This window comes from Saccostrea cucullata, unplaced genomic scaffold (assembly GCF_032062105.1).
Source record: "Saccostrea cucullata isolate Sc308-1 unplaced genomic scaffold, CSIRO_AGI_Scuc_v1 ctg2829, whole genome shotgun sequence".
Lineage (NCBI taxonomy): Eukaryota > Metazoa > Mollusca > Bivalvia > Ostreida > Ostreidae > Saccostrea > Saccostrea cuccullata.
The window spans coordinates 35,442-60,963 of record NW_026938981.1 but is presented as its reverse complement, the minus strand read 5'-3'; the positions used below and the strand labels follow the sequence as shown (position 1 = coordinate 60,963).

Here is a 25,522-nt window from a genome sequence, read left to right as displayed (position 1 = left end):
TTGTATTGTAACGCCAGTGAGAACTCTGAAATTTCCCTCTTTCACTTTCATTTTAGAGGTTCTACCGAAAAACGAATCTGACATGCCACCATCAATTCGAGCATTTCTGCATTGCAGAGAGCTGATGTGTGTTATGAGATAATAAATCATGTGTGAACTTTCTCAGTTTAGCGGAATCATGAACATTTTCGGCGAGATGAATGTTTTGTATACAGTGGTGATCAAGGCTTTGCGAACCATCAGGAGCGGATCAAAGAATTTATGAATGAATAAAAACTATGGAAATGACGTATTGATTTTTTAATTTATACTTGCACTATCTAATGAAATGAATAATATACAAGTGATAGATATACAAGAAAACGCGAAATGATAATAAATGCAGCTGACAATCGTTATTTTTTTTTTATATAGATAAAATAAAATATTTATAAATTCAAGAGACAAAACAGAAGGAGAATGAATGATGGCAAAATATCACATGACGGGAACTGAATTTTATGAATGAAGATTTTAAAAAGTTACTTGTAAGTTGTATATGTTATATCTGTGTATTCTACTTGGCTGTGTGCTTCATAAAAAGAGGGGGGGGGGGCGTCTTGAACATAGTAAATAGCCATAACGTTTGAACGGTAAGTACTAGGGCTTTCGTATTTCAAATATGTAATCCTTGTGAAAAGAACTTTTATTGGATACGACGAACTTTGACCCTTTGACCTAGACCTTGGAGAACACATGTGTACATCTGAATCTTTTTTTCTGTTTCGTTTCTATGGCAACCGTGAGCGACTCATTACAATTATTTTGAAAGTAGAAATCACTTTGACACATTGCAAGGAATAAACATTGAAAGTTTCAAAACGATTGCCTGAGTAGTTATTGAGAAAATCGAAATTAAAGAATTTTAACTTTCACCTGGTTTCCATGGCAATAATCGATTATATGAAAATTTTAAATACGAGATGCAGAACTACAGATACTAATCATTAAAATAAGAAAAGTTTCATGACGAATGTTTAAGGGACCAGAGAGAACACTCTCGGACAAAATTTGTCGCTTTTTACAGGTTTCCATGGCAACGGTAGACATATTGGAACTGAACGACCTCACTGCACAACTACAACCAGTGATCGTCCTTGAAGGAAAGTTTCAGGAAGATTGTCCCAGCCATCTCCGAGAAACAGCCTGGATAAAAAAAACATGCGTACAATATCAATATGTCGTCCCCGACTTCGTTCGGGGCGACATAATAATAATAACTAGTGCTAATTGTAACGGGAACCGTTACAGATGTTCCCCAAACGCTCCCCAACTCCCTTTTGGTGCCATATTCCCTGTAAGCCTTATTAAATAAGACAATATCTGTGCATTATTGACTTTAACAACGTTTTCCAAGAAGGATATTAATTATATTCAAATTTAAACATTGCACGCGTGCCCATGTGAATGCAGGTGCTTAATGATCATATCATCTTGTCTACACTTTCTATATATTTAAATATACTAAATATTAATGCATATTGTCCAAAAGTATTAAAATTCACTGATTTAAGTATATTTTTAAGTTCACTCGTTCCAAATGCATGCACGTGCGTGCACGTGCATGATGACCATACCTTCTTGTAGGAGGCCATTATACCTATCTATGTTCTAAATCCCATCCTGTTTGGTTGAAAACCAAGGGAGTTAAAGCCATTTCAAGTTTCAGCCAATCAGATTGCAGCACACGTGCATGCGCGTGATTTCATAATTTTTTCTCTAAACCATATTGTAGGCTATCCTAATGCATGACTATGTTTTAAATTTCAAAGCATTTCGTCAAAAAACAAAGGAGATATAGCCATTTAAAGTTTCAGCCAATCAGATTGCAGCACATGTGCATGCGCGTGATTTCATTATTTTTTTTCTATATCATTTTGTAGAATATCCTAATGCATGACTATATTTTAAATTCCAAAGAATTTCGTCAAAAAACAAAGGAGATATAGCCATTTAAAGTTTCAGCCAATCAGATTGCAGCACACGTGCATGCGCGTGATCTCATGATTTTTTTTTCTATATCATTTTGTAGGATATCCTAATGCATGACTATATTTTATATTTCAAAGAATTTCGTCGAAAAACAAAGGAGATATTGCCATTTAAAGTTTCAGCCAATCAGCTTGCAGCACGTGCACATGCGCATGCTTTCATGAAAATTCTTATATATCATGCGGTAGATCTTCATAATGTAGGACTATGTTCAAAATTTCAAAGGATTATGACAAGAAACAAGAAAGTTATTGAGACTTTAGTTTCAGCCAATCAGAGCGAAGCGCACGTGCATGCGCGTGAGATCTTGCTATTTTGACCATGCTATCTTGTTTATACTACTAATGTATCCTTACATTATGAGTTTCAAAAAATTTCATCAAAAAATAGAAAAGTTACGGCAATATCCATTATATTTGTAATTTCACCTATTGCACGTGCGCGCAAAATGACCTTTGTTTGGCAACTCTACATAACATGCCTACTAACCCTAAAAAGGTTTCACCTAAGTCGGATGTGTAGTTTACAAGATCACTCGTGGACAAAATTTTCCCAGGAAGAAGAAAAATAATAATAATAATAATAAGAAACAGAGTAAAAACAATATGTTCCCCAACTTCGTTTGGGGAACATAATAATAACTAGTGCTAATTGTAACGGGAACCGTTACAGATGTTCCCCAAACGCTCCCCAACACCTTTTGGTGCCATATTCCCTGTAAGCCTTATTAAATAAGACAACATCTGTGCATTTTTGACTTTAACAACGTTTTCCCAAAAGGATACCAATTATATTCAAATTTTAACATTGCACGCGTGCCCCTGTGAATGCACGTGCATAATGAACATATAATCTTGTCTACACTTTCTATATATTAAAATCTACTTCATATGAAAGCATTTAGTCCAAAAGTATTAAAAATCACTCATTCAAGTGTATTTTCAATTTCACTCGTTCCAAATGCACGCACGTGCGTGCATGTGCATGATGACCATATCTTCTTGTAGAAGACCCTTATATCTACCTATGTTCTAAATCCCATCCTGTTTGGTTGAAAACCAAGGGAATTACAGCCATTTCAAGTTTCAGCCAATCAGATTGCAGCACACGTGCATCCACGTGATTTCAAGAATTTTTTTTCTATATCATATTGTAGAATATCCTAATGCATAACTATGTTTTAAATTTCAAAGCATTTCGTCAAAACTTAAAGGAGATATAGCCATTTAAAGTTTCAGCCAATCAGATTGCAGCACACGTGCATCCACGTGATTTCAAGATTTTTTTTCTAAATCATATTGTAGAATATCCTAATGCATAACTATGTTTTAAATTTCAAAGCATTTCGTCAAAACTCAAAGGAGATATAGCCATTTAAAGTTTCAGCCAATCAGATTGCAGCACACGTGCATGCGCATGATTTCTTGAATTTTTTGTATATCATATTGCAGGATATCCTAATGCATGACTATGTTTTAAATTTCAAAGCATTTTGTCAAAAAATAAAGGAGATATAGCCATTTAAAGTTTCAGCCAATCAGATTGCAGCGCACGTGCATGCGCGTGATTTCATAAAAAAAATTTCCATATTATATTGTAGGATATCCTAATTCATGACAATGTTAAAAATTTCAAAGCATTTCGTCGGAAAACAAAAGAGATATTGAGATTTTTGTTTCAGCCAATCAGAGAAAGGCGCACGTGCATGCGCGTGAATTCATGCTAATTTGACAGTGTCATATTATTAACACTATTGATATATCCTTATGTAATGAGTTTCAAAGCATTTTATCAAAAAATGTAAAAGTTATAGCTATATTAAGTATATCAGTCAATTCCCTCATTTCACGCGCACGCACGTGCAGGCGTATGCGCGCAAAATGACCTTCGTTCCGCACACCTACACTACACACCTATTAACCCTAAAAAGGTTTTAGCTCAGTTGGGTGAACAGTTTCTGAGAACACTCGCGGACAAAAAAGTACCGGAGAACAAATAAGAAAAAAAATAATAATAATAAGAAACAGAGTAAAAACAATATGTTCCCAAACTCCGTTTGGGGAACATAACTAGATACGATCTCGTTGCGAGCAACGAGTGGGTCTTCCGTCCGATTCTTGATAAGATGAGATAAGATTTTGATTGAGATTTTCATTCTAAAATAAATGATAAAGATTGTGGAGAAGAACGATCATGCCTCCATAATCTGTAAACAGACATTGAACATTAAGACTTAAAAATTCGACTTTTGGCCCCCCACGGCCCCTTATATTAGGGATCAGCCCCTTTTTCTTCATACCATCTTAAAGTTCTCAGGATTTGGAACACTTTTCGTTCAACAACTATTCAGAGATTCTCTTTCGTTTTCGAGTTATTTGAAAAAGAAATATTTAGGGGCCAACCCATTAACTCCTTAATGGGCACATTTAGCGAAAAATGAAAGGTTGCATATTGTTTAGAACAATATTTTGAACATCTTTTGTTCATTAGTACTTATCAAGATATTTCCGACTTTTGAGATATAGAGCGTCAGAGATTTTGCATTTTGGCCCCTTATGGCCCCTTATTATGCACCATACGACATTCAATACATAATATATAGTTTTAGATTGTTGAGATAAACATTTTTGCTTCAGTAATGTATAACAATATATAAACTGCTAAAGAGTTATCGATTAAACAATTTTGGCCCTTCTTAGCCCCTAATTTGAGTGCCCAGCCCCTTTTTCTTGATCTCATTTTTAAGCTCTTAAGATTTTGAACACGTTTTGTTCAACACCTATTCAGAGATTCTTTTGCGTTTTCGAGTTATTTGTAAGAGAAATATTTAGGGGCCAACCCTTCAACTCCTTAATGGGGACGTTTAGCGAAAAATGAAAGGTTGCATAATGTTCAGAACATTATTTTGAACATCTTTTGTGCAGTATTACTTATCAAGATATTTCCGACTTTTGAGATATAAAGCGTCAAAGATTTAGCGTTTTGGCCCCTTATGGCCCCTAATTATCTAACATACGACATTCAAAACATAATATATAGTTTTAGATTGTTGAGATAAACATTTTTGCTTCAGTAATGTATATCAAAATATTGACTGCTATTGAGTTATCGATTGAAGACTTTTGGCCCCTCTTGGCCCTTAATTTGAGTGTCTGGCCCCTTTTTCTTGATTTTATCTTAAACATCTCAGGATTTTGAACACTTTTTGTTCAACAAGTATTCAGAGATTTTCTTTCGTTTTCGAGTTATTTGCAAATGAAATATTTAGGGGCCAACCCTTCAACTCCCTAAAGGGGACGTTTAGCGAAAAATGAAAGGTTGCATATTGTTTAAAACATTATTTTGAACATCTTTTGTTCAATATTGCTTATCAAAATATTTCCCACTTCTGAGATATAAAGTGTCAAACATTCAGCATTTTGGCCCCTTCTGGCCCCTATTTATGTACCATACGACATTGCAATCATAGTATATAATTGTAAATTGTAGAGATAAACAATTTCTCTTCAGTAATGTTTAACAAAATATTTACTGTTAAAGAGTTATCGAATAAAGACTTTTGGCCCCTCTTGGCCCCTAATGTGATGAGTCAGCACTTTTTTCTTGATATCATATTAGAGATCGTGTCATTCTGCAAAAATATTCCTCAGTATGTTTTGACAAAATAATTATACTTTAAGAGATATGATGCAAAATGTCTCAAAAAATCAGTCATGATTCCTGTCCTAAATTTTGACCCCTACCGAGCTTCCATACTAGGCACTTCCGGAAAATATCCTGACCATGTTGCAATAGGGCAACATGTCCTCTATCATCCCTGAAAAAATCAGCTTTCTAGCTTGAGCCGTTTTTGAGTTCCATCACAGACAAGGAGGTCATCAAAATTTCGATCAAAGGGCGATAACTTCCGACCGGAAGTGAATTTTCAAAAAATGAAAAAAACGTATAAGGTTTAGATAAAGATACACCTTCTCCGAAAATTTGAAATAAATCGGTCGAGTCATCTCCGAGAAATCTTCTGCACAAAAATTGTAAAGAAAAAAGAATAATAATAATAATAATAATAATAATAAAAGTGAAAAAGAAACAATAGAATAATAGTAGGGTCTTCCGTTGGAGACGGAAGACCCTAATAGTAACTAGAGCAAAGCTCGTTGCAAAGCAACGAGTAGGTCTTCCGTCCTGTTTAGCCGGAAGTAGCTTTCATTTTTAACCAAAACTAAGAAATAACGCCTAAAAATGGTTTGAATCATCTAAAGCTATATTGATTTATGCAGAAATAAGCAATTTGCTACTAACGGTTAAAACGGAAGTGACAACGACGGACGGAAAATTAAGTTTTAGGCTTCCAGTGACATATGTTACCCCAAAACTTGTCAAGAATGGCAAAAATACGTGTTTTTCGACTACTTCCGGTTTGGCCGGAAGTGAGGACGCCGGCGGAAGTGGCAACGACGGAGGGAAAATTAAGTTTTAGGCTTCCAGTGACATATGTTACCCCAAAACTTGTCAAGAATGGAAAAAATACGTGTTTTTCGACTACTTCCGGTTTGGCCGGAAGTGACGACGCCGGCGGAAGTGGCAACGACGGAGGGAAAATTTAGTTTTAGTCTTCCAGTAACATATGTTACCCCAAAACTTGTCAAGAATGGCAAAAATATGCGTTTTTCGACTACTTCCGGTTTGGCCGGAAGTGACGACGCCGGACGTATTTTTACGACTTCAGTAGATTAATTTTGACATTTTGAACAACTTTGCTTCTTTGAAGTATTACAAATTCTCAATACTTTTTGAGATATAGACGAAAAACTTTCGGCCCCCTTTTGCCCTTAATTTTTGGGGCCAGCCCTTTTTTTGAGATATCATTTGAAAGATCTTTAAATTCTACACTTCTTTTGTTCTTCATGCTTTAACAAAATATTTCTAAGTAAAAAGTTATCGTAGAAAAGGTGTTTAAATTTTTGAAATTCTTGATAGGACTGTTTTCGGACCATAGCCAGCGTCGGCGCTTCGTACTTCCGGTGGTTGAGATATACGAAATACACATCTCCAAATGTTGCTCTATCAGCACTGAAAATTTCATGCTTCTGCGTTGAGTGCTTTTTGAGAAATCTGCCGGACAAAATGACCCTCTAAAACTCACTAAATCGCGAAAAACTCCGAACCGGAAGTGACGTCATCAAATAAAAAAAAGGCCTTAAGTTCATATCATTTGTCATCAATGCTGAAAGTTTCATGAAAATCCATCGACGCATTTACGAGAAATCGCGTGCACAAAATCGGTAAGAATAATAATAATAAGAAAAGTTGAAAAGAAACAACAGAAAAATAAGAAGGTCTTCCGTTGAAACGGAAGACCTTAACTAGAGCAAAGCTCGTTGCAAAGCAACGAGTAGGTCTTCCGTCCTGTTTGACCGGAAGTAGCTTTCAATTTTAACAAAAATGAGAAATAACGCCTAAAAATTGTTTGAATCCTCTAAAGCTATGTTAAATAATGCGAAAATAAGCAATTTTTAGCTACTTCCGGTTTCACCAGAAGTGACGACGACGGACGGAAAATTAGTTTTTATGCTCCCAAAGACATATGTTACCCCAAATCTTGTCAAGAACGGTAAAAATAAGCGTTTTCGACTGCTTCCGGTTTGGCCGGAAGTGACGATGCAGGACATATTTTGACGACCCCAATCGATTGAGCTTGACATTTTGAACAACTTTGCTTCTTTGACGTATTACAAATTCTCAATACATTTCGAGATATAAAGAAAAAACTTTCGGCCCCTCTTGACCCTTAATTTTATGGGCCAGCCCTTTTTTTTAATAAATGATTTGAAAGATCTTAAAATTCTATACTTCTTTTGTTCTATATTTTTTAACAAATATTTCCAGGTAAAAAGATGTAGAAAAGGTGTTGAAAATTTTGAAATTTGCGATAGGACTTTTTTCGGGCCATACCGAGCGCCGACGTGCGGCACTCCCGATAAAAATGAAATACATTCCGCAAATCTACAAACATAGATCTACCATATCTGAAAGTATCATGTGTCTACCTAAAACCATTTAGGAGAAATCGTGCGGACAATCTGACCCTTAAAAAACCATTAAAGTGCCGATAACTCCGGACCGGAAGTGACGTCATCAAAACGAAAAAAAAAAAACGCATAAGGTTCAAGTGATGTAACATAAGTCCTGAAAGTTTCACGGAAATCCATTGAGCCGTTTTCGAGAAATTGCGTGCACAAAATCGGTAAGAGAAAAAAACAATAATAACAAGAGCAAAGCTCGTTGCAAAGCAACGAGTAGGTATTTAAACAGAATTCATCGCAAAATATAAGGGTACCTTACCAGCCATTTGGACAAGATACCAAAGGTACATATTTCTTATATAACCCTTATGGGTAATCTTCCGGAAAGGCCTATCTCACTATTTTTGGTGTACCTATATTTAAAAACATTTTGAAAACAATGTTGAAATCAGAAGAAAATGCCAAATATGAATATTTTTTTATCCTATTCCAAGTGATACAAAACATATTATTAAGGAACGTGTCGTCTGACCTTAATGTCCAAAAAAAAAGTAATGTCCCTGACCTGACCTTGCCTCTAATATTAAATGGTCAAATTAAATCTCACTGATACCATCACTTGGTGATATTGTCCTCTAGATTCTGTGAAAATTTCATAAATTTTTAAATAAAAGAAATGTGAGAAGAATCCTACTTTAACCAACATAAAATATTTATTGATGTAAGTAACCCTACCCCATCCCATCTCGACTCTTACAAACATACTTTGTATCATTACTTCTCCTTAAATTGAAAACTTCCATTAAAGTACAGCATAGTTTGACCGGTTCTTTTTTATTTTGATGAGAAAGTCGGTGATGTTACAATGGACGACAAACTGAAATTTAGAGGTTTTTTTTTACGACTGGTGTAAAAGAAAAACGTACGGCGGTATATTTAGGACACACAATTATTTTTTTTTAATACCAAGGGAAAAAATTATCTTGTAAAAACGACATAATTATCTTGTAAAAACGACATAATATCTTGTGAAAACGATATAATATCTTGTGAAAACGAGAAATTATCTTGTGAAAACGACATATTATCTTGTGAAAACGACATATTATCTCATTTCACATGATAACGATATAATATCTTGTGAAAACGAGAAATTATCTTGTGAAAACGACATATTATCTTGTGAAAACGACATATTATCTCATTTCACATGATAATATCTCATTTTCATAAGATAATACGTCATTTTCACAAGATAATGTCTCGTTTTCACAAGATAATAAGTCGTTTTCACAAGATAATATCTCGTTTTCACAAGGAAATAAGTCGTTTTCACAAGATAATATCTCGTTTTCACAACATAATTATGTCGTTTTTCACAAGATAATTTTTTTTCCAGTATTTCTAAAAAAATAATTGCTAGTCCTAAATATACCACCCTAAAATCGAACATATCCTATAAAAATTACTACAGTAAACTATAGTACTAAAGTACCGATTGAAAGTAAAGATATAGAAACTTGAAGAAGTCGGTTCACTTTATGCATAAAATGGCCCTGTAGATATTATACAATTATGGACTCTTTTGGTTTTGAATATGGTTTGTTATTCACCAGAAAAATATTCATGTTGACCGAGGAAAAGCCGAGGTCAATATGGATATTTTTCTGGTGAATAACAAACCATATTCAACACCAAAAGAGTCCATAATTGTTTTATTATATAGTCGGGATTTGAATAGATGAAACATTGAAGGCTGTAGGACGCCACCATCTTCATTTGCGATCTTTTATTGTTGAAAATAAAAAAAATCTCCAGATTACTGTTTGTAACCTCCGTGTTTTCCTTTCCGATTTCCGCTATGTCTAAGACGTCCAGATTTAAAAAAAAAATAATCCTGAAATAGGTTTGAAAAATTGTTTTCCTGCTCAGATACGTAGCTCGCTGCGGCCGTTGCAACCATTGTTTACAACGTTGTTCGATAATTTGATTGTGATGTCACAATGCCGTTGCACGCACATTGACCCTCCGGTTAATACGACCTAAAATCCGGTGAATATGTAGCGTTATGAACTGTTTGCGCTTGTACGAGGGTCATTCAAAAAATATGTAGACAATGCTTCTCATCGTCATATAATTATTACAAGATTATAAATCAAAACATTTTCATAAACATAAACATTTATTTTGTCGAAGTGTGAAATTTCATTTCATTTGATTAAATAGAACTCATGTTAGCCAACATTTAAAACGACATGTTTTGTTACCACGGAGCACAGTTAACCAACATTGTAACGTCAAAGACAAAATTGAGAAAGTTTGTCAAAATTATACTAATTTTCTTAATTTCAAACACTGTTTGTAGCGTTTTCTCCTTTCAAAAAAACATATCCATAACATTTAACACCTAGTTTGCGAACAATTGTACAAATATAGCTTGAATAAGAATGTCATTGTTTTCAAATTCTTTCATTTACCATGTAACTCTATTAATTCTGCAACAGTGAAGCACACATCACGTTCAATGACGTTCCTACATCTTCCGAGTCCATGTGTATTTTTAAACTTAAACTATTTCTTTGCCGACAATCCATAGTCCGATTCAAACTCGCTACCACTCAAAAATTGTATTTTCCATTTAATAGAAACACGCAGATTATTTTTCATGCAGATCCTGGTTTATACGGATTTTTTAAGCTTGTGGAAGAAGTTTCCCGAATGTAAAGTACAATTTTATTGCTAATTGCTGCTCCGTGACGTCCTCCAACGTCATGGTTTTTTGCTTTTTTTAATCAAGTCCATATGTATTTAGAAACTGATATCTTTTAAATGGAGCGACATATTACATAACCTGATTTCATTTTTATTAATACAGCAATACTTTATTTAAACATGTAAATTTTATTTCGTTTCAGCTCCATTTATTAGAGATATGGCTGTAAATACTATAAAGTGAAAGAAAGTAAATTACTCAATTTTGACGGTGCTCCGTGACCCCATTTTTGCTGTTCTAAATCCTTGGTAATTTCAATATAAATGAAGATAAATTCCAATTTTTTTACTCAAATTATTTGAATCTGTTGTTAAAATATTTGTACCAAATTTGGATATAATATGACGTTAAATAAAAAAGTTAGGACAAAAGTCTACGAACTTTTTGAATGACCCTCGTATAGAGTATAGGGAATATAGATAGACTATATGATAAACTAATTAATTGAACAACACTTAATTTTCTATTTGAAGCATTAAAATAAAATAGACACTTGGTGCTTTCATAACCTATTAAAAAATTCTCTTCACAGTCCAGGTCTTGGAGAACTGGCTTTATGAAATTACAATGTTCTTATATTTTTAGATAAACAGGTATAATTGAGTACTTTCAGTGAAGAAACGTAATATGAGCGCAACCTCTGATCTAAAAAATAAAACGTGTCCATGAATCGTCAGAAACAGTTCTATCATTTACTAGTTGCATATTATTGATCAGAGGTTGCGCTCTATATCAAATATCAAATTGTCCGTTTTGTAGACTTTTTCGGAATATGAGGAAAATGACGTATTTCGTGACGTCATAATGCATTGACTAGCCAGACAATGACGTTATTTTATATAGGATCGCAGTCTCCAAAGATCTAAGTGATATTTTAATGCATTGTTAACCAAAACTATGCAGTTTTAGTTTTTCAGAAAATCACAGGGCCAAATAAGGCAAACCTGAACCTTGTTTTATACTATTTATAGCTAAAACTTTTGAACTTTGATTTGTTATAGTAAAAACTTTGAAACTTAGATTTACAAGAGTGAAAACTTTGGAACTTAATCAACAATAGTAAAGACTTAGAAGCTTTGATGTAGTTTTGTTTTGATTCCTATTCATCATATTTCATTATATTTCAAGTTTAAGATTAAGAAAAGGGTTTCAACATTTTTTTGGGAACAGGACCATTTCTCTTTAAGAATAATATTAATGTACCAGAAATGAATACTACGGTCTCTCTTGAACCGTAAAAAGAACTATTCATTTAAATCTATTTCATTTTAATATTAGTCAGATTTTAACTTAGTTTTTTAAATCGAAAGAAAAAATATCTCTCTGTCGAGACTGTAGCTCCACTTGTTTGTACTTCCTGATAATAAAGGAAGAAAAAAAGTAGTAGTTGGGGCTTGAAACTCAACAAAAGCAATAAAAAGAATGACGGTCCTTTATTAAATCTATTTTTATGGCAAGATTGCAATAAAACTGCAACTATTGTAAAAGCTTTGAATAAAATTTTACCGAATTTTCAATTTTAGTTATCATGGCAACATCAATCAACAAAATCAAAAAACACGAAACTGATAATAGTGCATGTAAGAATAGTCTATTTGCATGTCAAATTATATTATAATCTGACTAAAACTGTAGGAGGATTAGCATTTTGAAAGTATTTAACAGAAATTTCTATTTTAGTAAGTTATTTTGAAATCAGACAAAACTAGGGATGTCAACGAATATTCGAATATTTGAATATTCATTTGATGAGTTGATATTCGAATATTAATTCATGATTCGAATATTCGGATTTTAAATATACAAGCATCAAAAATAAAAAAAAAAATCAAATTCTCATCGTTGACTAATAATAAGATTTTATTTCAAACAAAATCAAAAGACACTTCTCTTGGATTACCTTAAAATTGTGAAGAATGTGTCTTCTATTAAAATAATATAGATTCTTCATTTGATCATTTTATTAGAGGTATAACAGTGTCAAGTACTTAGAATTAGTTTGTATTGTTAAAAAGACACATTTTGTTTATGTATACATCATTAAAAATCATTATCAGGAAATTAATAAGCTAAAAGTAATTGCTTTTAATGTTTCTCCATTAATTAATTGTTCTGTGTGGTATAAATCTGTAGGGTTATCAGTGTACACTTTGGTAAGATGATTAATTAATCTTGAACATAAAAGTTAAAAGAATTAAAAGAATCTTTTGAATTTCGGGGAAATTTTTTTTATTACATTTTAGATATAAACTCTTCATATATTATGTAAAATATTTTAAGAATATAAATAAAGTGCATTTGCAAAACTCTACATGAAATTTCCAAAATATTGACATTAAACGTATATTGCTTGACATAAGAGTGAAGATAGATGTATATACATATTATAATACAAGATGTATTTATTTTATCGAATATTCGAATATATTCAAATACTACTATCGAATATTCGAATATCAATTATTGACAATTTTGACATCCCTAAACAAAACATGTTGGATAAGAAGCATTTTATATATTATTTCTATTTCTAGTAACTAAGGCAACACCGTTCACAGAAATCAAAAATCGATACAGAAATTAAGTATCTTAGTGTTGTCTTTTTGTGTGCCAAGTTATATTGAAATCAAACCAAAACTGCAGGAGGAGTAGCATTTTGAAAACTTGTTTACAGACAGCTGCAGACAGGCAAATGTACTACAAAATGAAGTATGTGAACTTCATTTGACATGATTTTCATAATTTGTAATTATATATATGTATTAGTTTTCAAAATTATTTCTAAAAAAAATCATGCCACAGTAATGTATTCTTTGTGTTTTATATACATTTTGTACTTAAACATAAATTGTCAATATTGATGTCTCTCCTTTTCAAAATTTGAGGAAACGAAGCAGATTAAAAATACGATTATAGTGAGAATAAATTTATTTTTCGATATGTGTTAAGCTGTATAAAATCTAAGATACTAAGTTTGGAATATTTAAATATATTCTATATATTTTAGTTTGAGTATTCAAATCACTGTATCAAATTAAAAGGAATTTTATTGCTTGTTCGCTTCTGTATTTCCAGTAAATAAAATGGTTCTTTTAAAGGATTTGAATATCATTTTATATATCCCTTTGTTTGTATCTCTTAAATTTCTTCCAGCTATCTGACTGTCTCTTAAACATCCGTGGCTTAAATATGTTCCCTTGACTAGATAGAAAACACAGTAAAGCTTCATTAATTACCATAAATAAAGCACAAGGGCATATATAAATATTTTGACAAGTGATATATAATTGTTCAGGAAAGGTAGATGTGTGTTTCTCTTAGATATCACAAGCGATTTCTAAATTTTCTATCATTAAGGGTTGCAACTGCAACGCTTAATGATACACAATTGTGTATCATTAAGCTACGAATATGTCGATATTTGCTTGTTTCATTAAGCGTCGGTGTTGCACTGCATTTGTGACGATTAATGATATAATTCTGTCATTAAGCGGCGATTTAGCATTAGCGGTTGATAATGTCAGCTATTAATGCTATTAATGCAATAAGAAGAAGGTATGGTTTCCATACAAATTTTGCCCTGTGATTTTCTAAAAAAATGAAACTAGTGTAAAAGTTGAAAACTCCTGCTTTTTAAATAATTGAAATTCAATGCAGAAAAAATCACACAAGTCATTTTTCTCATGTGTTTTAAATGCTAATTATGACGTCATAAACATGTGCATTTTCCATTATTTTCTGAAAAAGTTGCAGAAGACACCAATTTTCAATGGAATTTTCTTTCAGATAACATTGTCCACAGGCATCGCCCACAAAGATCTTGAGACATGTGATTTGTTATTGAATTTTGCCCAAAATATCGAAAAATTAACATGGGCGACGGCTGTGGACACTGTTTTCTGAGGGAAAATAACCCTTGAAATTTGTCATTTTGAGGCTTTTTCTGTTGAAAATAGAGAAATGCTTCACATTAATGACGTCATATTTGCAGAATGGTAAACCTTCATGCCATATTCTTTCCTGATTTATCAGAGTCATTTATTTAACTAATATTTAAACCAGTTTCAAAACTTTTTGATGTCTTTACATTTTTAAGGCGCAATAAAGCTAAAACCATACCTTCTTCTTTATGGCATTAAGCGTTGCAATTGCAACGCTTAATGCTATTTGCATCATTAAGCGGCGTTTTATCATTAGAGGTTGCTACAAAGCCTTGTAAAGCCTTACATGTTACGGAAATATAAAAGGACATCCCGATCCCCTGCACTGCGACCAAAATAAAACAAAATGCAAGCATGTTGTTGCGGTTTTATGTCATGTACTTTCAGCATTGAATTTTATTTTATGTCAGCATTTACATGAAGAAATAAAACCTGACCCTGGAATTATTAGGATTTTTTTTTTTTTGTCAAACAAAACAAACAAAATCATAACATGTGTTTTTACATGTATAATGATATTTATCCATAAATTGATGGCAGGCAGGTTAAACAATAAACTCCACACTTATAACTGCAGTGAGATTATAAGTCCAGTGATGAAATGGGTTTTTTGCATGCTAATTGATCTGTTAAGAGACATTCAATGCCGATCGAGCTTTTGTGTAAGACAAAGTTCTTCATGGTTTCAGTGATTAATTTGCAGATAATTCTTAAAACATTTGAACTCTCTTTTGAAATGAAACACCACGTTAGTACCAAAGAGTTACATGTATATTAAATTTGGAGATCTTGAAAATAAAAAGCCATACATGTAATTTAAATAACAAAAAAAACTTTTCTTCATTTTAGAGTATTTTATTATTTTGTTTGTTTTGAAAACTCATCTTTTTCAATAGAGTTTCACACTTCTCAATATAGGATACATAGATACAATATAAATATCTTTATCTATACCCTCCATCCTCTCTCTCTGAGTCTCTCTCTCTCTTGCCATCTCTCTCTCTCTCTAATAAGATTTACTTGAACAGCTCTATTCAATTAAGTCAGAACATTTAGATCACTTTTTTATTTGGATGTTTTTTCTTGTTTTAATTTTTCTAAATTGAAGTGTCTTATAGTGCAACAAGAAAATCATTTTGAAAGTATGTTTGTTTATTTAATAGTTACTATTTTCCTTTTTTTTTTCTTTGTTTTTCCTTTTCTAGATTAACGGGACCTTGTTCCCCAAAGTACAACAATATTTTTTTTTTATTTAAAAAATCATAATTATGCTGAAAGTTTAAAGTGTTTTTATTTGGTCAAAAGATCTCTTTATAATCCGGGAGAAAATTCAAATTCATACAAATGAAGTCCCTCTCTTGTACCCCTGCTATATCGATTGTTGACATGATCAGAGTTATATCTCCTATTTCTTATTTATAGAAAATACAAACATCTTTACTGTTGTTCTTACACATTTTTGTTTGATTTGTAAAAACATAGAAGATGTATGTTTAGTTTCAACATTAGTACAAACAATTTAATAAAAGTTTAAAGTAGTATGCACAGATGGATCATTGTTTACATGTGATCGACGCGATCGCAATGTATATCGAGAGTTGTGGAGCGGATCTCCAAAAAAAAAAAAAAAGGAAGACAATCTTCCTGTGCAATATTTTAACATTTTACCCCTGTCTAACATGCATCCTAAATCTGATATATAAATATGTAAATAAAATTTATCTATCTAGAGTATACAGATTGATTATTCTATCAGAAAAGCACCTTTTCGACAGCTTCTCATCTTCGGCAATCGCTAGCGAAGATGTCAGACAGTCATGTAGGAAAATTGTTTGTGTTAGAGACGTGTGATATATATATATATATAATATATATATATATATATATTTATATATATATATATATTCATATATTATATATATTAATATATATATATATATATTCCACATATTGGAAACAGCAACAAAAACTCTGGATGCGTCAAACGTCAAAACACGTGGTTAAAGAAATTCTGCGTCGAAGTTCAGCGTCAGTCTGCAACGTCACATCTTTATGACGTTATTTCTCGTTCTAGCAAAAATGCCATAAGGCCCATTTGTCATGGGCGCAATCACTTGTGAAAAGACCCTACATTGGGTAACAATATATTAAATTTGCATTTAAGGAAAGTTTAATCTTCGCTCTGTTGCCGTACAGGGTCATCAGTGTTAAACGAACTTATTTTTTTTTCTTTTGATTGAGAAGAGATATGACATTCATATTGACATGTGCTAGACCTCTACCTTCAGAAATGAACTTATCATTTTAAAATATCAACTTTGGTGATAATTTTTAAATGGCATATGATAGGGCGTTCATATCTGACACAATATGTCAGAAAAAATGACATTTCACAAACAAGACCCGTAAAGCGGGGACCACAATTCTTTGAATTCGCTTGTTTACATTCAGTAATTAAACGACATTTGCTCAGTTTGATAGGTTACTATTAAAGCTGGTCTTTGAATCACAATGAACTAATACCGGTTTACTATTGACGCGAGTCTGTCTGGTATAATGTAATCATTCTCCTTGACCTCGATCTACTTTGATATTAAGATCAGCATTTGTTTTCATTTGCAAAAGTCCTCCAGATTCTACTTAAATATGAAAGTATGATTTTGTATTTTAAATAGTATCCCTCATTTTAAGACATAAAATATGTAAATATACCCCAATATCTTACATTGTCAAGAAAAAAAAACTTGCACTGTTTGCTTTATTAACTCACTGTTATCTTTAGAATCACTACTGACATCCTTATCGGTGTCACTAGTGACCCACTCTCCTTCTTCTTCATTTCCTAAACTATCTTCTGGTTTACTTTTGACACCAGTCGTTTGGACAGCAGGCTTTATTTTCTCTATTTCAGCATTTATATCTGTCTCGTTAACGTCAGGGATGTTCTTCTTAGGTTCTGTTTTGACAAGGATCTCAGCGATAACTTTGTCTCTCTCCTTTGGCTTAATATTTGCTACAACATCTGCAAAACAAAATATTTCATTACGGAGACGATTTTTGGTCAAATCAGATGTTTTTCTACTGTTCAGGCTTGACATATATTTCTTGTACATCCATCCTATCATAATACATGAAGCAAAAACCCTTTCAGAATCCTTCAATTGATATTTCTAAAGTACTCTGCAAATATTCTATAAATGTGATCTGTTTTCCTTATTCACTTATAGTTCATCTTTGTTGACTTTCAATTTGATTTTAATGATATCTTTTAATTTTCAAAGATTAATACAGTCCCTGAAACGTTCTACTTTCCCATTTTTCCGTTCGCTCACCGTTCGTTCAGCGTTCGTTCACCGTTCGTGCAGCGTGCGTTCACCGTTCGCTCTTCGTTCACAGTATTGCGTTCACCGTTCACCGTGCGCTCGCGTTCACCGTTCACAAAACGTTCACCGTTCGCTCTTCGTTCCGTTTACTTTGCGTTCATCTTGCGTTCACCGTTCACTTATCGTTCAGTCTTCATTGTCATTCGGAACTCCGAAGTGAAAGGACTTATCTTTTTGATGGTAAGGATTTACATGTTTTTTAATTAAATAACTTAGATATCGTGTTTAAAGAATAATTATTTCATTGCAAAAATTATCCATGATATGTATATTTCTATTATTATAATTCAGCTGTTATTTATTTCATGAATTTTCCCTAGAAAATAATTAATACATTAAGTACCTACATGTATGTAGAACGATGCTAAAATATTAAATTCAAAAAGGGCAATGTACAAATGCTTCACGTGGCATCAATTTGATGTAATTTTAAAGAGGACAAATTATTAATGGATGTATAATAATTAATAGCAGTCTTTTACAGGACAAGAATACATAAAAAAATTATTTCAACAGTAACATGTATTTAAACTACATGTAGGTTTGAGAAATATGAACAGACTGCAAATATTCAGTTAATTAAATATCTTTAGAGCTAATTAAATTGATGGTGTGGTTTTAAATTTTAGAAAAGACCAACTGTTAAGAATAGTTTATTATTAGAGAAGAAAAATTTCTTCCTTCTCCGTACCTTAACATGTTTAAAAAATATCTTTCTTGCTATTCAGTATAATTAATCCCCCCCCCCCCCCGGTGCCTTTTCTCCCGATATAAATTCCTATTGAGTTATTTTTTTTTCTGCAGGAATGCAAAAATCAGATCTAGAAATGATAGGGAAAAATATCAAAATTTCTTGGAATACTAAGTGACTCCTTGTCTTCGGCATGTTCGGTGAAACGCGATTTCCTCACCTCCACTGTGTCGAATTATTTTGATTGACAGCACAAGCACGCTACTACAAATATAGCACGGACTTCCTGTGAACTGTGTGAACTTGATGATGGAAAATAAAAGCCAATGTTTACTGTCAAATGGATTTGTTAATCTAAAAAATAAAGATTACCTTTATTGCTTTGAATATTTAGGAAAAATAATTTGAATTTTTATTTGATACAACATATATCTGAGAATCGAGGGGGTTATCTCTCTCTCTCTCTCTCTCTCTCTCTCTCTCTCTCGTACATTTCTCTGTTCAATAAAAACTATGACAACACATTACTTATTTAGTTTTGAATATTTAATCTACACATGTATAACAAATAATTTGAATGCCTCTTTCCAACATCTTGACCGAGAATAATCACGGCCGGGAAATGTCTACAGATGCATGAAGAAGTTAGCTAAAATAATCGTCATAAAAGATTAAAAAGGCATATAAATATAGAATATTTTGCAGTAGAATTTAAATAAATTAAACGAGAATTTTTATGCAGTACAATAACAGTCAATGTGAACAGATAATTGTGAATTTAAAAAAAAAAATCCGTTATTTTACTCAGAATCGCTTTGGCACAGAAATACATGTTGTTTCAACCCCGTACAATGTAATTAATTCATTCTATAAGTAGCAGTTTCATCTTCAGAAGTCCACATTATTTTATTAGTGAAAAGAATAAGCATAATTATTTACTATATAATTAGATTAATTTATTTTTTTTAAGTACACGCGGTCACAAATACACGTTTGATGGCGATTAAAATCATGTTATTAAAATATCGATTTTAATATACGTATGTGTAATTTTTTTTATTATTTATTTATTTATCTATTTTGTTTCTCTTTTGTTTATCTATTGTGTATTTATATTTATTTTTGACATTTGAATTATAGAATAAAAGAATAATTTCAATACAAGGAAAAGACCGAAGGCATTCCGAATAAATTGTTCATCTTGCGTTCACCGTTCGTTCACCGTTCACTTTGCGCTCGCGTTCGCGCTCCGTTCGCGTTCTGCGTTCACTCACCGTTCACCGTTCACACATCGTTCACAAAGTTGCGTTCACCGTTCGCACATCGTTCACTCACCGTTCGCTCTGCGTTCGCTCTGCGTTCGTTCACAGTTCGTTCACCGTTCGTTCACCGTTCAGGTGGGAGAGTAGAACGTTTCAGGGACTGTATTACTTACTTTTAAATGTATGTTTTTTTTACTAAAAATTATTTTAAAAATGTTGACCAGAATATTAGTATTTTCTATGTTTAACAAATACATGTATCTTTTGATTTATGCATCAAAATCTCAGAACTAGTAAATAAAACCGACCTGCTTTGTTCCAGCTAGAATTTAGCATATTAATTACGTCGGAATGGTCTGCATAATATAGAGCATTGCAAATACTCTGTCTTATGAGTGATTGTCTGTCGTTTTGGATTCTGAATAAGGCTTTCAGTATTTTTTCCTGAGTAGTTCTATTATCTCTCTCAATCTGATCTATATCACACTGTTTCAAACCAAGAAAGCGCAAGACATGATGAGATCTCGAGGCTAATTTTTTACTCATAATGATAAAGTCAGAATAATCAGCTTGTTCTCTTGGATTTACTAAAGCCTCTTTTTAACAGTATCTGTTTTTAGAGAACATTTCCATTCTCTCAATTAAATCCTGTCTTTCCATAGAGGAGAAAACTTCCTTCAATTTAGCTTTGTGATCTATGCGCGGATATTTACATCGCCACACATAGAAAACCTTGCAATATGTTTCAGAGGGATCCCCGTTGATGTAAGCCGTTTCTGCCAATTGAGGTTTACGAAGATATGAAGAAACTGTATGTTATATGTATTAAATGTATAATGGTAGATGCAATAATTAATTTAACCACACTCCAGAATGTCGGAAAAATTCTACAACATCGTTTCTGTTTTATGAAAATTAGCCTTCTTAAAGTTTTGGAGCTATTCTTATCATGGTTTCAGTATAGTAAACCAGTTATGAAGGTAAGTTTTTTTGGAAATGAGAATTGGTACATATGCATGCAAAGATTTATATTCAAAGTTTAAATATGTTAAAAAATACTTTGAGACACATTTCATCGTAAAACGGGTTAAATGTATATAAAATAAGCCAAATAATTCCAAAATTCGATTATATGATCAGTAAATTTGTTTGTATCGTCAATTTTAAAAATAGATAAATATAGTGATTTTTTTTACACTGATTAAATACGTACATGCACTTAATTAGATTAAATATGTAATTTAATTAACCATTTATAAACCAAATTCTGAATTTCAAAAACTATAATTTTCTAAAATGCAGCATTTCCCTAGTTGTGTGTTTGTGTGCGTGTGTTTCTTTTCTTAAGTACCGAGTCAATCAAAGTAATTTATGGATTAAACAGATATTATCAAAATAAATAAATGATAAGTAAATAAATAATTAATCACTGTAAAAAATGTAAATATTTTTATCAATATATTTTTTGGTAATTGACTAGTCACTAAGTTAATCAATTATTCATATCCCCAAAAATAGACTTTTTAGTTTTAATTTATATAAACATGTTTATCCTAAAATATGCTACAAACTATTTTTAAGCATATTTAAACGATTGTCAATTGTTTTACGTCCATGATGGATATCAAAATAATCATCTCATTATGCACAATGTTAATACGTTAATTGCAATTCCATACTTTTGTACTTTGTTTTGTTTGAAAAAAATAGGCTTTCAATACTCTAACACGATTATGAAAGAATTTCAACGCCATTGATAGTTTGCCAGTGACCCGGGGTACACAGTGATGACACCTATTGTATTTTTCACTTACCACTTTACACCCCTACTACTGTTATTGTGATTTAAATTTAAGACACGGTTTAGGGTTTGGTTGACCTATGCAAAGGCTATAGGGTAAACCCGGTTTTATAAATAAAATTGACAAGAAAGAAGAAATTGTTATAGTCTGTATGTCCTGTAAAATTTGCTTCCAAACCTTTCTGAAAGACTTTCATGATTTTAAACAGGAAAGGAGTGGCTACAGGGGGAGGGGGTGTTAAACGAACATTATATATCTTATCATACTTTACGGCGGAAATTATAGCTTACTATCGACGGATTCGCTTGTAAAAAAAATAGGTGTATAGATCATCTACACTGACAAACCTTTGGTTGCCTTACATGGCTATTGTTATAAATGCACACAGAGAATTTTACCACGAGCAACTGACCAAAAGTTTACGCCAAATACATGTTTACATTCTACTTCGAACGCATATTTCACTATAATCATGTTAATGGAGTGTAAAATAAAAAAAAAATTCTTATGAACAAATTACAAAGATTAGAAACTGCGAAAGATTTGTTTGTTAACTAGAAAAAAAAAAGTTTAATAAACTGTATTTTTTCTCTAGTTTAGAACAACAGCGTTTCAAGGGTAAGAAAAACAAACAACATCTCTTATGCATTTAAATGGACAAAACTTTGTTTACATAACTATACATGTACTCGTGATCACGTGTTTGGCCAGGGAATGCATCTGACAATTGTATTCAGCGATAGTACAACACCCGAAAAAAAGAATTAATTAAAACACAGATCGCTTTGCAGTATGACATTGAGAAACCTAGACTTCAACCGTTTATTTAACAAATGAATTGTTTTTCATTGTGAGCATGCCCGCCGAAATATGGCTGAAATACTGCTGACTCGGCGTTAAAACAATAATCAATCAATTAAGCATTTAAAAGATTTCCTCTTTTTTAACCGTGAAATTCCTGTAGGTTTCGTAGTAACCCATAATGCAATTCTCATTCAGCTAAATATTTGTCCAAAAAGAAGTTTTAATTCACGACTACAGAAAATTGTAACACAGGCAAAGTAAATGCTTATTTAATTTTGAATGAACGTGAGAGAGATCGAATGAAGTGCATTTCTACAGATATTATTGGGTGGTAAAAACTGACTGTTTACCATGTCTCCACGTGCTAGTAACTTCTTGGTCACATTTTCGTGAATAAATTACCATATCTAGCTGTAGTCTTGCTATCTCTCGCCAGAGCCACTGCCCGACCTACTCTGAATTCATCGGGTTTTATAATTTGAAGAACACAGAAAAAAAAGTTTCCGAATACATAAGTAGGGGTGCTATACCATGTTTATTTTTTGACAGAGATCGATCGTGTCCTCTCTGCAGCTGTTTGATAAAGAAAAAACATTTACTCTTTGTATGAAAGCCAATTATATTGACAATCAAAACAATATACGCAGTACCGTTAAGGCTTCCCGGAGCTGAAATGTATTTATAACGTAACACTGCATTGCAAAGTTGATTTTGAGTTTTATTTGTAAGTTTTGTACTTCAGTACGCCAAATTCATATTGAGAATCCTCTAGGCTATTTATTAACATATTTGTTACGATGTCACATGATCTTCTTGATCACGTGACGGTCATTTCTTCTTTTTGGAAATGTTCCTCATAAATCGCTTCTGCGCAGGCTGTTAACACAATTATTATTATCCTATTGTCACATAAATAACTCAGTGCATCCTTGTGAAACCGAAAAGTGCTTGGGAAATTTTAAACCTTTTCTTTGGAACAATTTATTTCATATTAACTTTAACTTACCGACAAATCTGAGGGTATTTTCCGCTGAATATCGTCATTTGTTTTAAAACAAAGCCATCATTCATTTTTCCCAAGCAGGATTCAGTTAAAGGGAAAACTCCTCTTACATATTCCACAAAAGATATTAAATAAATCCTCATTAACAACCTGCGCCAGGCTCTTTTATACACACATTATGAATTCTGCCTCTGTCTACGGGTGTAAAAAAGGGTAAATGTCAAACGTATATTTCCGTACGTAGTGTGAACACGATGACTCTTATACAAGAGTAATGAAGCAAAGCTCTTTTAATTATTCGGATATATTAGACTTTTGAAAAAATTATAAAAACACCTTTATTTTAAACTACCATTCTGTAATTTTATATGCAGATTGAAATGAGGTGTAAAGTTTATGACACTCTCCCCATTTTTACAGCTCAAGTATGCAGCGACTTTACGTCATTTTCAATTATGACGTCATACATTTGTAGTTCAGAGAAGTTCATGCGGAGAGTACACTGCAATATTCTCTGGGAAGCCTTATCGTACCTGCGTAAAAGTATCGAAAAATTATTGACTGGTTAAGATTGCGCATGATGAGACGATTATTTTGATATCCATCATCGAAGTAAAATAAATTAATAGTAGTTTAAAATTCTTCAAAAATACTTTGAGAAACATTTTATCGTAAAACTGTTTACATAATATAAGAGAACCTATTTTATTTCAAGTACTTCTTGTATATAATGAATTTATACTAATAATAATGACTAGAGGAGATCCCCTTGCGAGCAACGAGTAGGTCTTCCGTTCGATTTTTGATTCAATCATAAAACAACTTTAAATGAAAAAAAAATGTTCATATCAATTCCTCAAAATACGTGAGAACTCATTTAAGAGTGAAATCTGTCATCTTTAGACTACTTACGGTCTTTATAATTCACTTCTCATGTGACCGGAAGTACTTAAAATGACCTATAATTCCTCTCGGAGTGTGAAGGAATCATCCCTGACAATTTCGATGAAAATGCTTATTTTTTGGACTACTTCCGGTTTGGAAAAATACTTCCAGTGGACATAATATTACTCGAGACACCCCATTTGTCTCCATAAGAAACATTTAAACAAGAAAAAAAATAAAATTTTGCATATTTTTTAAACTACTTCCGGTGGACAACGGACGTGACGGCAACAAAAACTTTATACAAAATTCAGTAGAGCCTGTCACAATCTATCATCCCTGAAAGTTTCAAGACAAAATCCCCAACCGTTTTTGAGAACACTTCCGGACAAAATGACACTTTAAAAAAAGAAAATTGACTGTATTTCGCGACTGGAAGTGACGACGGAAAAAAAAACGTCCTAAGTTCATATGATTTCCCATCATTGCTGAAAGTTTCATAAAAATCTGTCGACGTGTTCTCGAGAAATCGTCTGCACAAAATCGGTAAGAAAAAAAAAATTATAATAGTGGAAAAGAAACAACAGAATCAGTAGAAAATCTTCTGTTCGGAACGGAAGACCTTAAAAATAAAATAATTTATGAAAAAATAGATGGATATATATATTTTTTTTTGGAATTAATGGTTTCTTCATTTTTCAGAGTTATTTCAGAGCTATGACAAAACTCAATAAGTCTCTTAACAAAAAATACTATTATGTGTACTGTTTAGAATATTTTTATAAAACATTCTTAGAGATGTGCTGTATATACAGAGCTGGCATACCTTACCAAACTGTAGATATACCGTAGATTACTGTAAAAATACGGTAGGATACAGAGAAAAAAAGGGGATTTTCATATGGAGTTTTTAAAGCCAGTAGC

The 25,522-nt window shown here is 32.4% G+C and overlaps 1 protein-coding gene across 4 annotated transcripts in view; it reads right to left on the bottom strand.

Moving 5' to 3' along the window:
- Positions 1-25,522, bottom strand: part of LOC134251982 (uncharacterized) — a 72,215-nt gene that overhangs the window by 16,460 nt on the left and 30,233 nt on the right. For all 4 annotated transcript variants that reach the window (XM_062734386.1, XM_062734388.1, XM_062734387.1 and 1 more), the window contains one exon: positions 17,539-17,790. In XM_062734386.1, the coding sequence (XP_062590370.1) occupies positions 17,539-17,790 (252 nt within the window). The remainder of the gene's footprint in view (positions 1-17,538; positions 17,791-25,522) is intronic.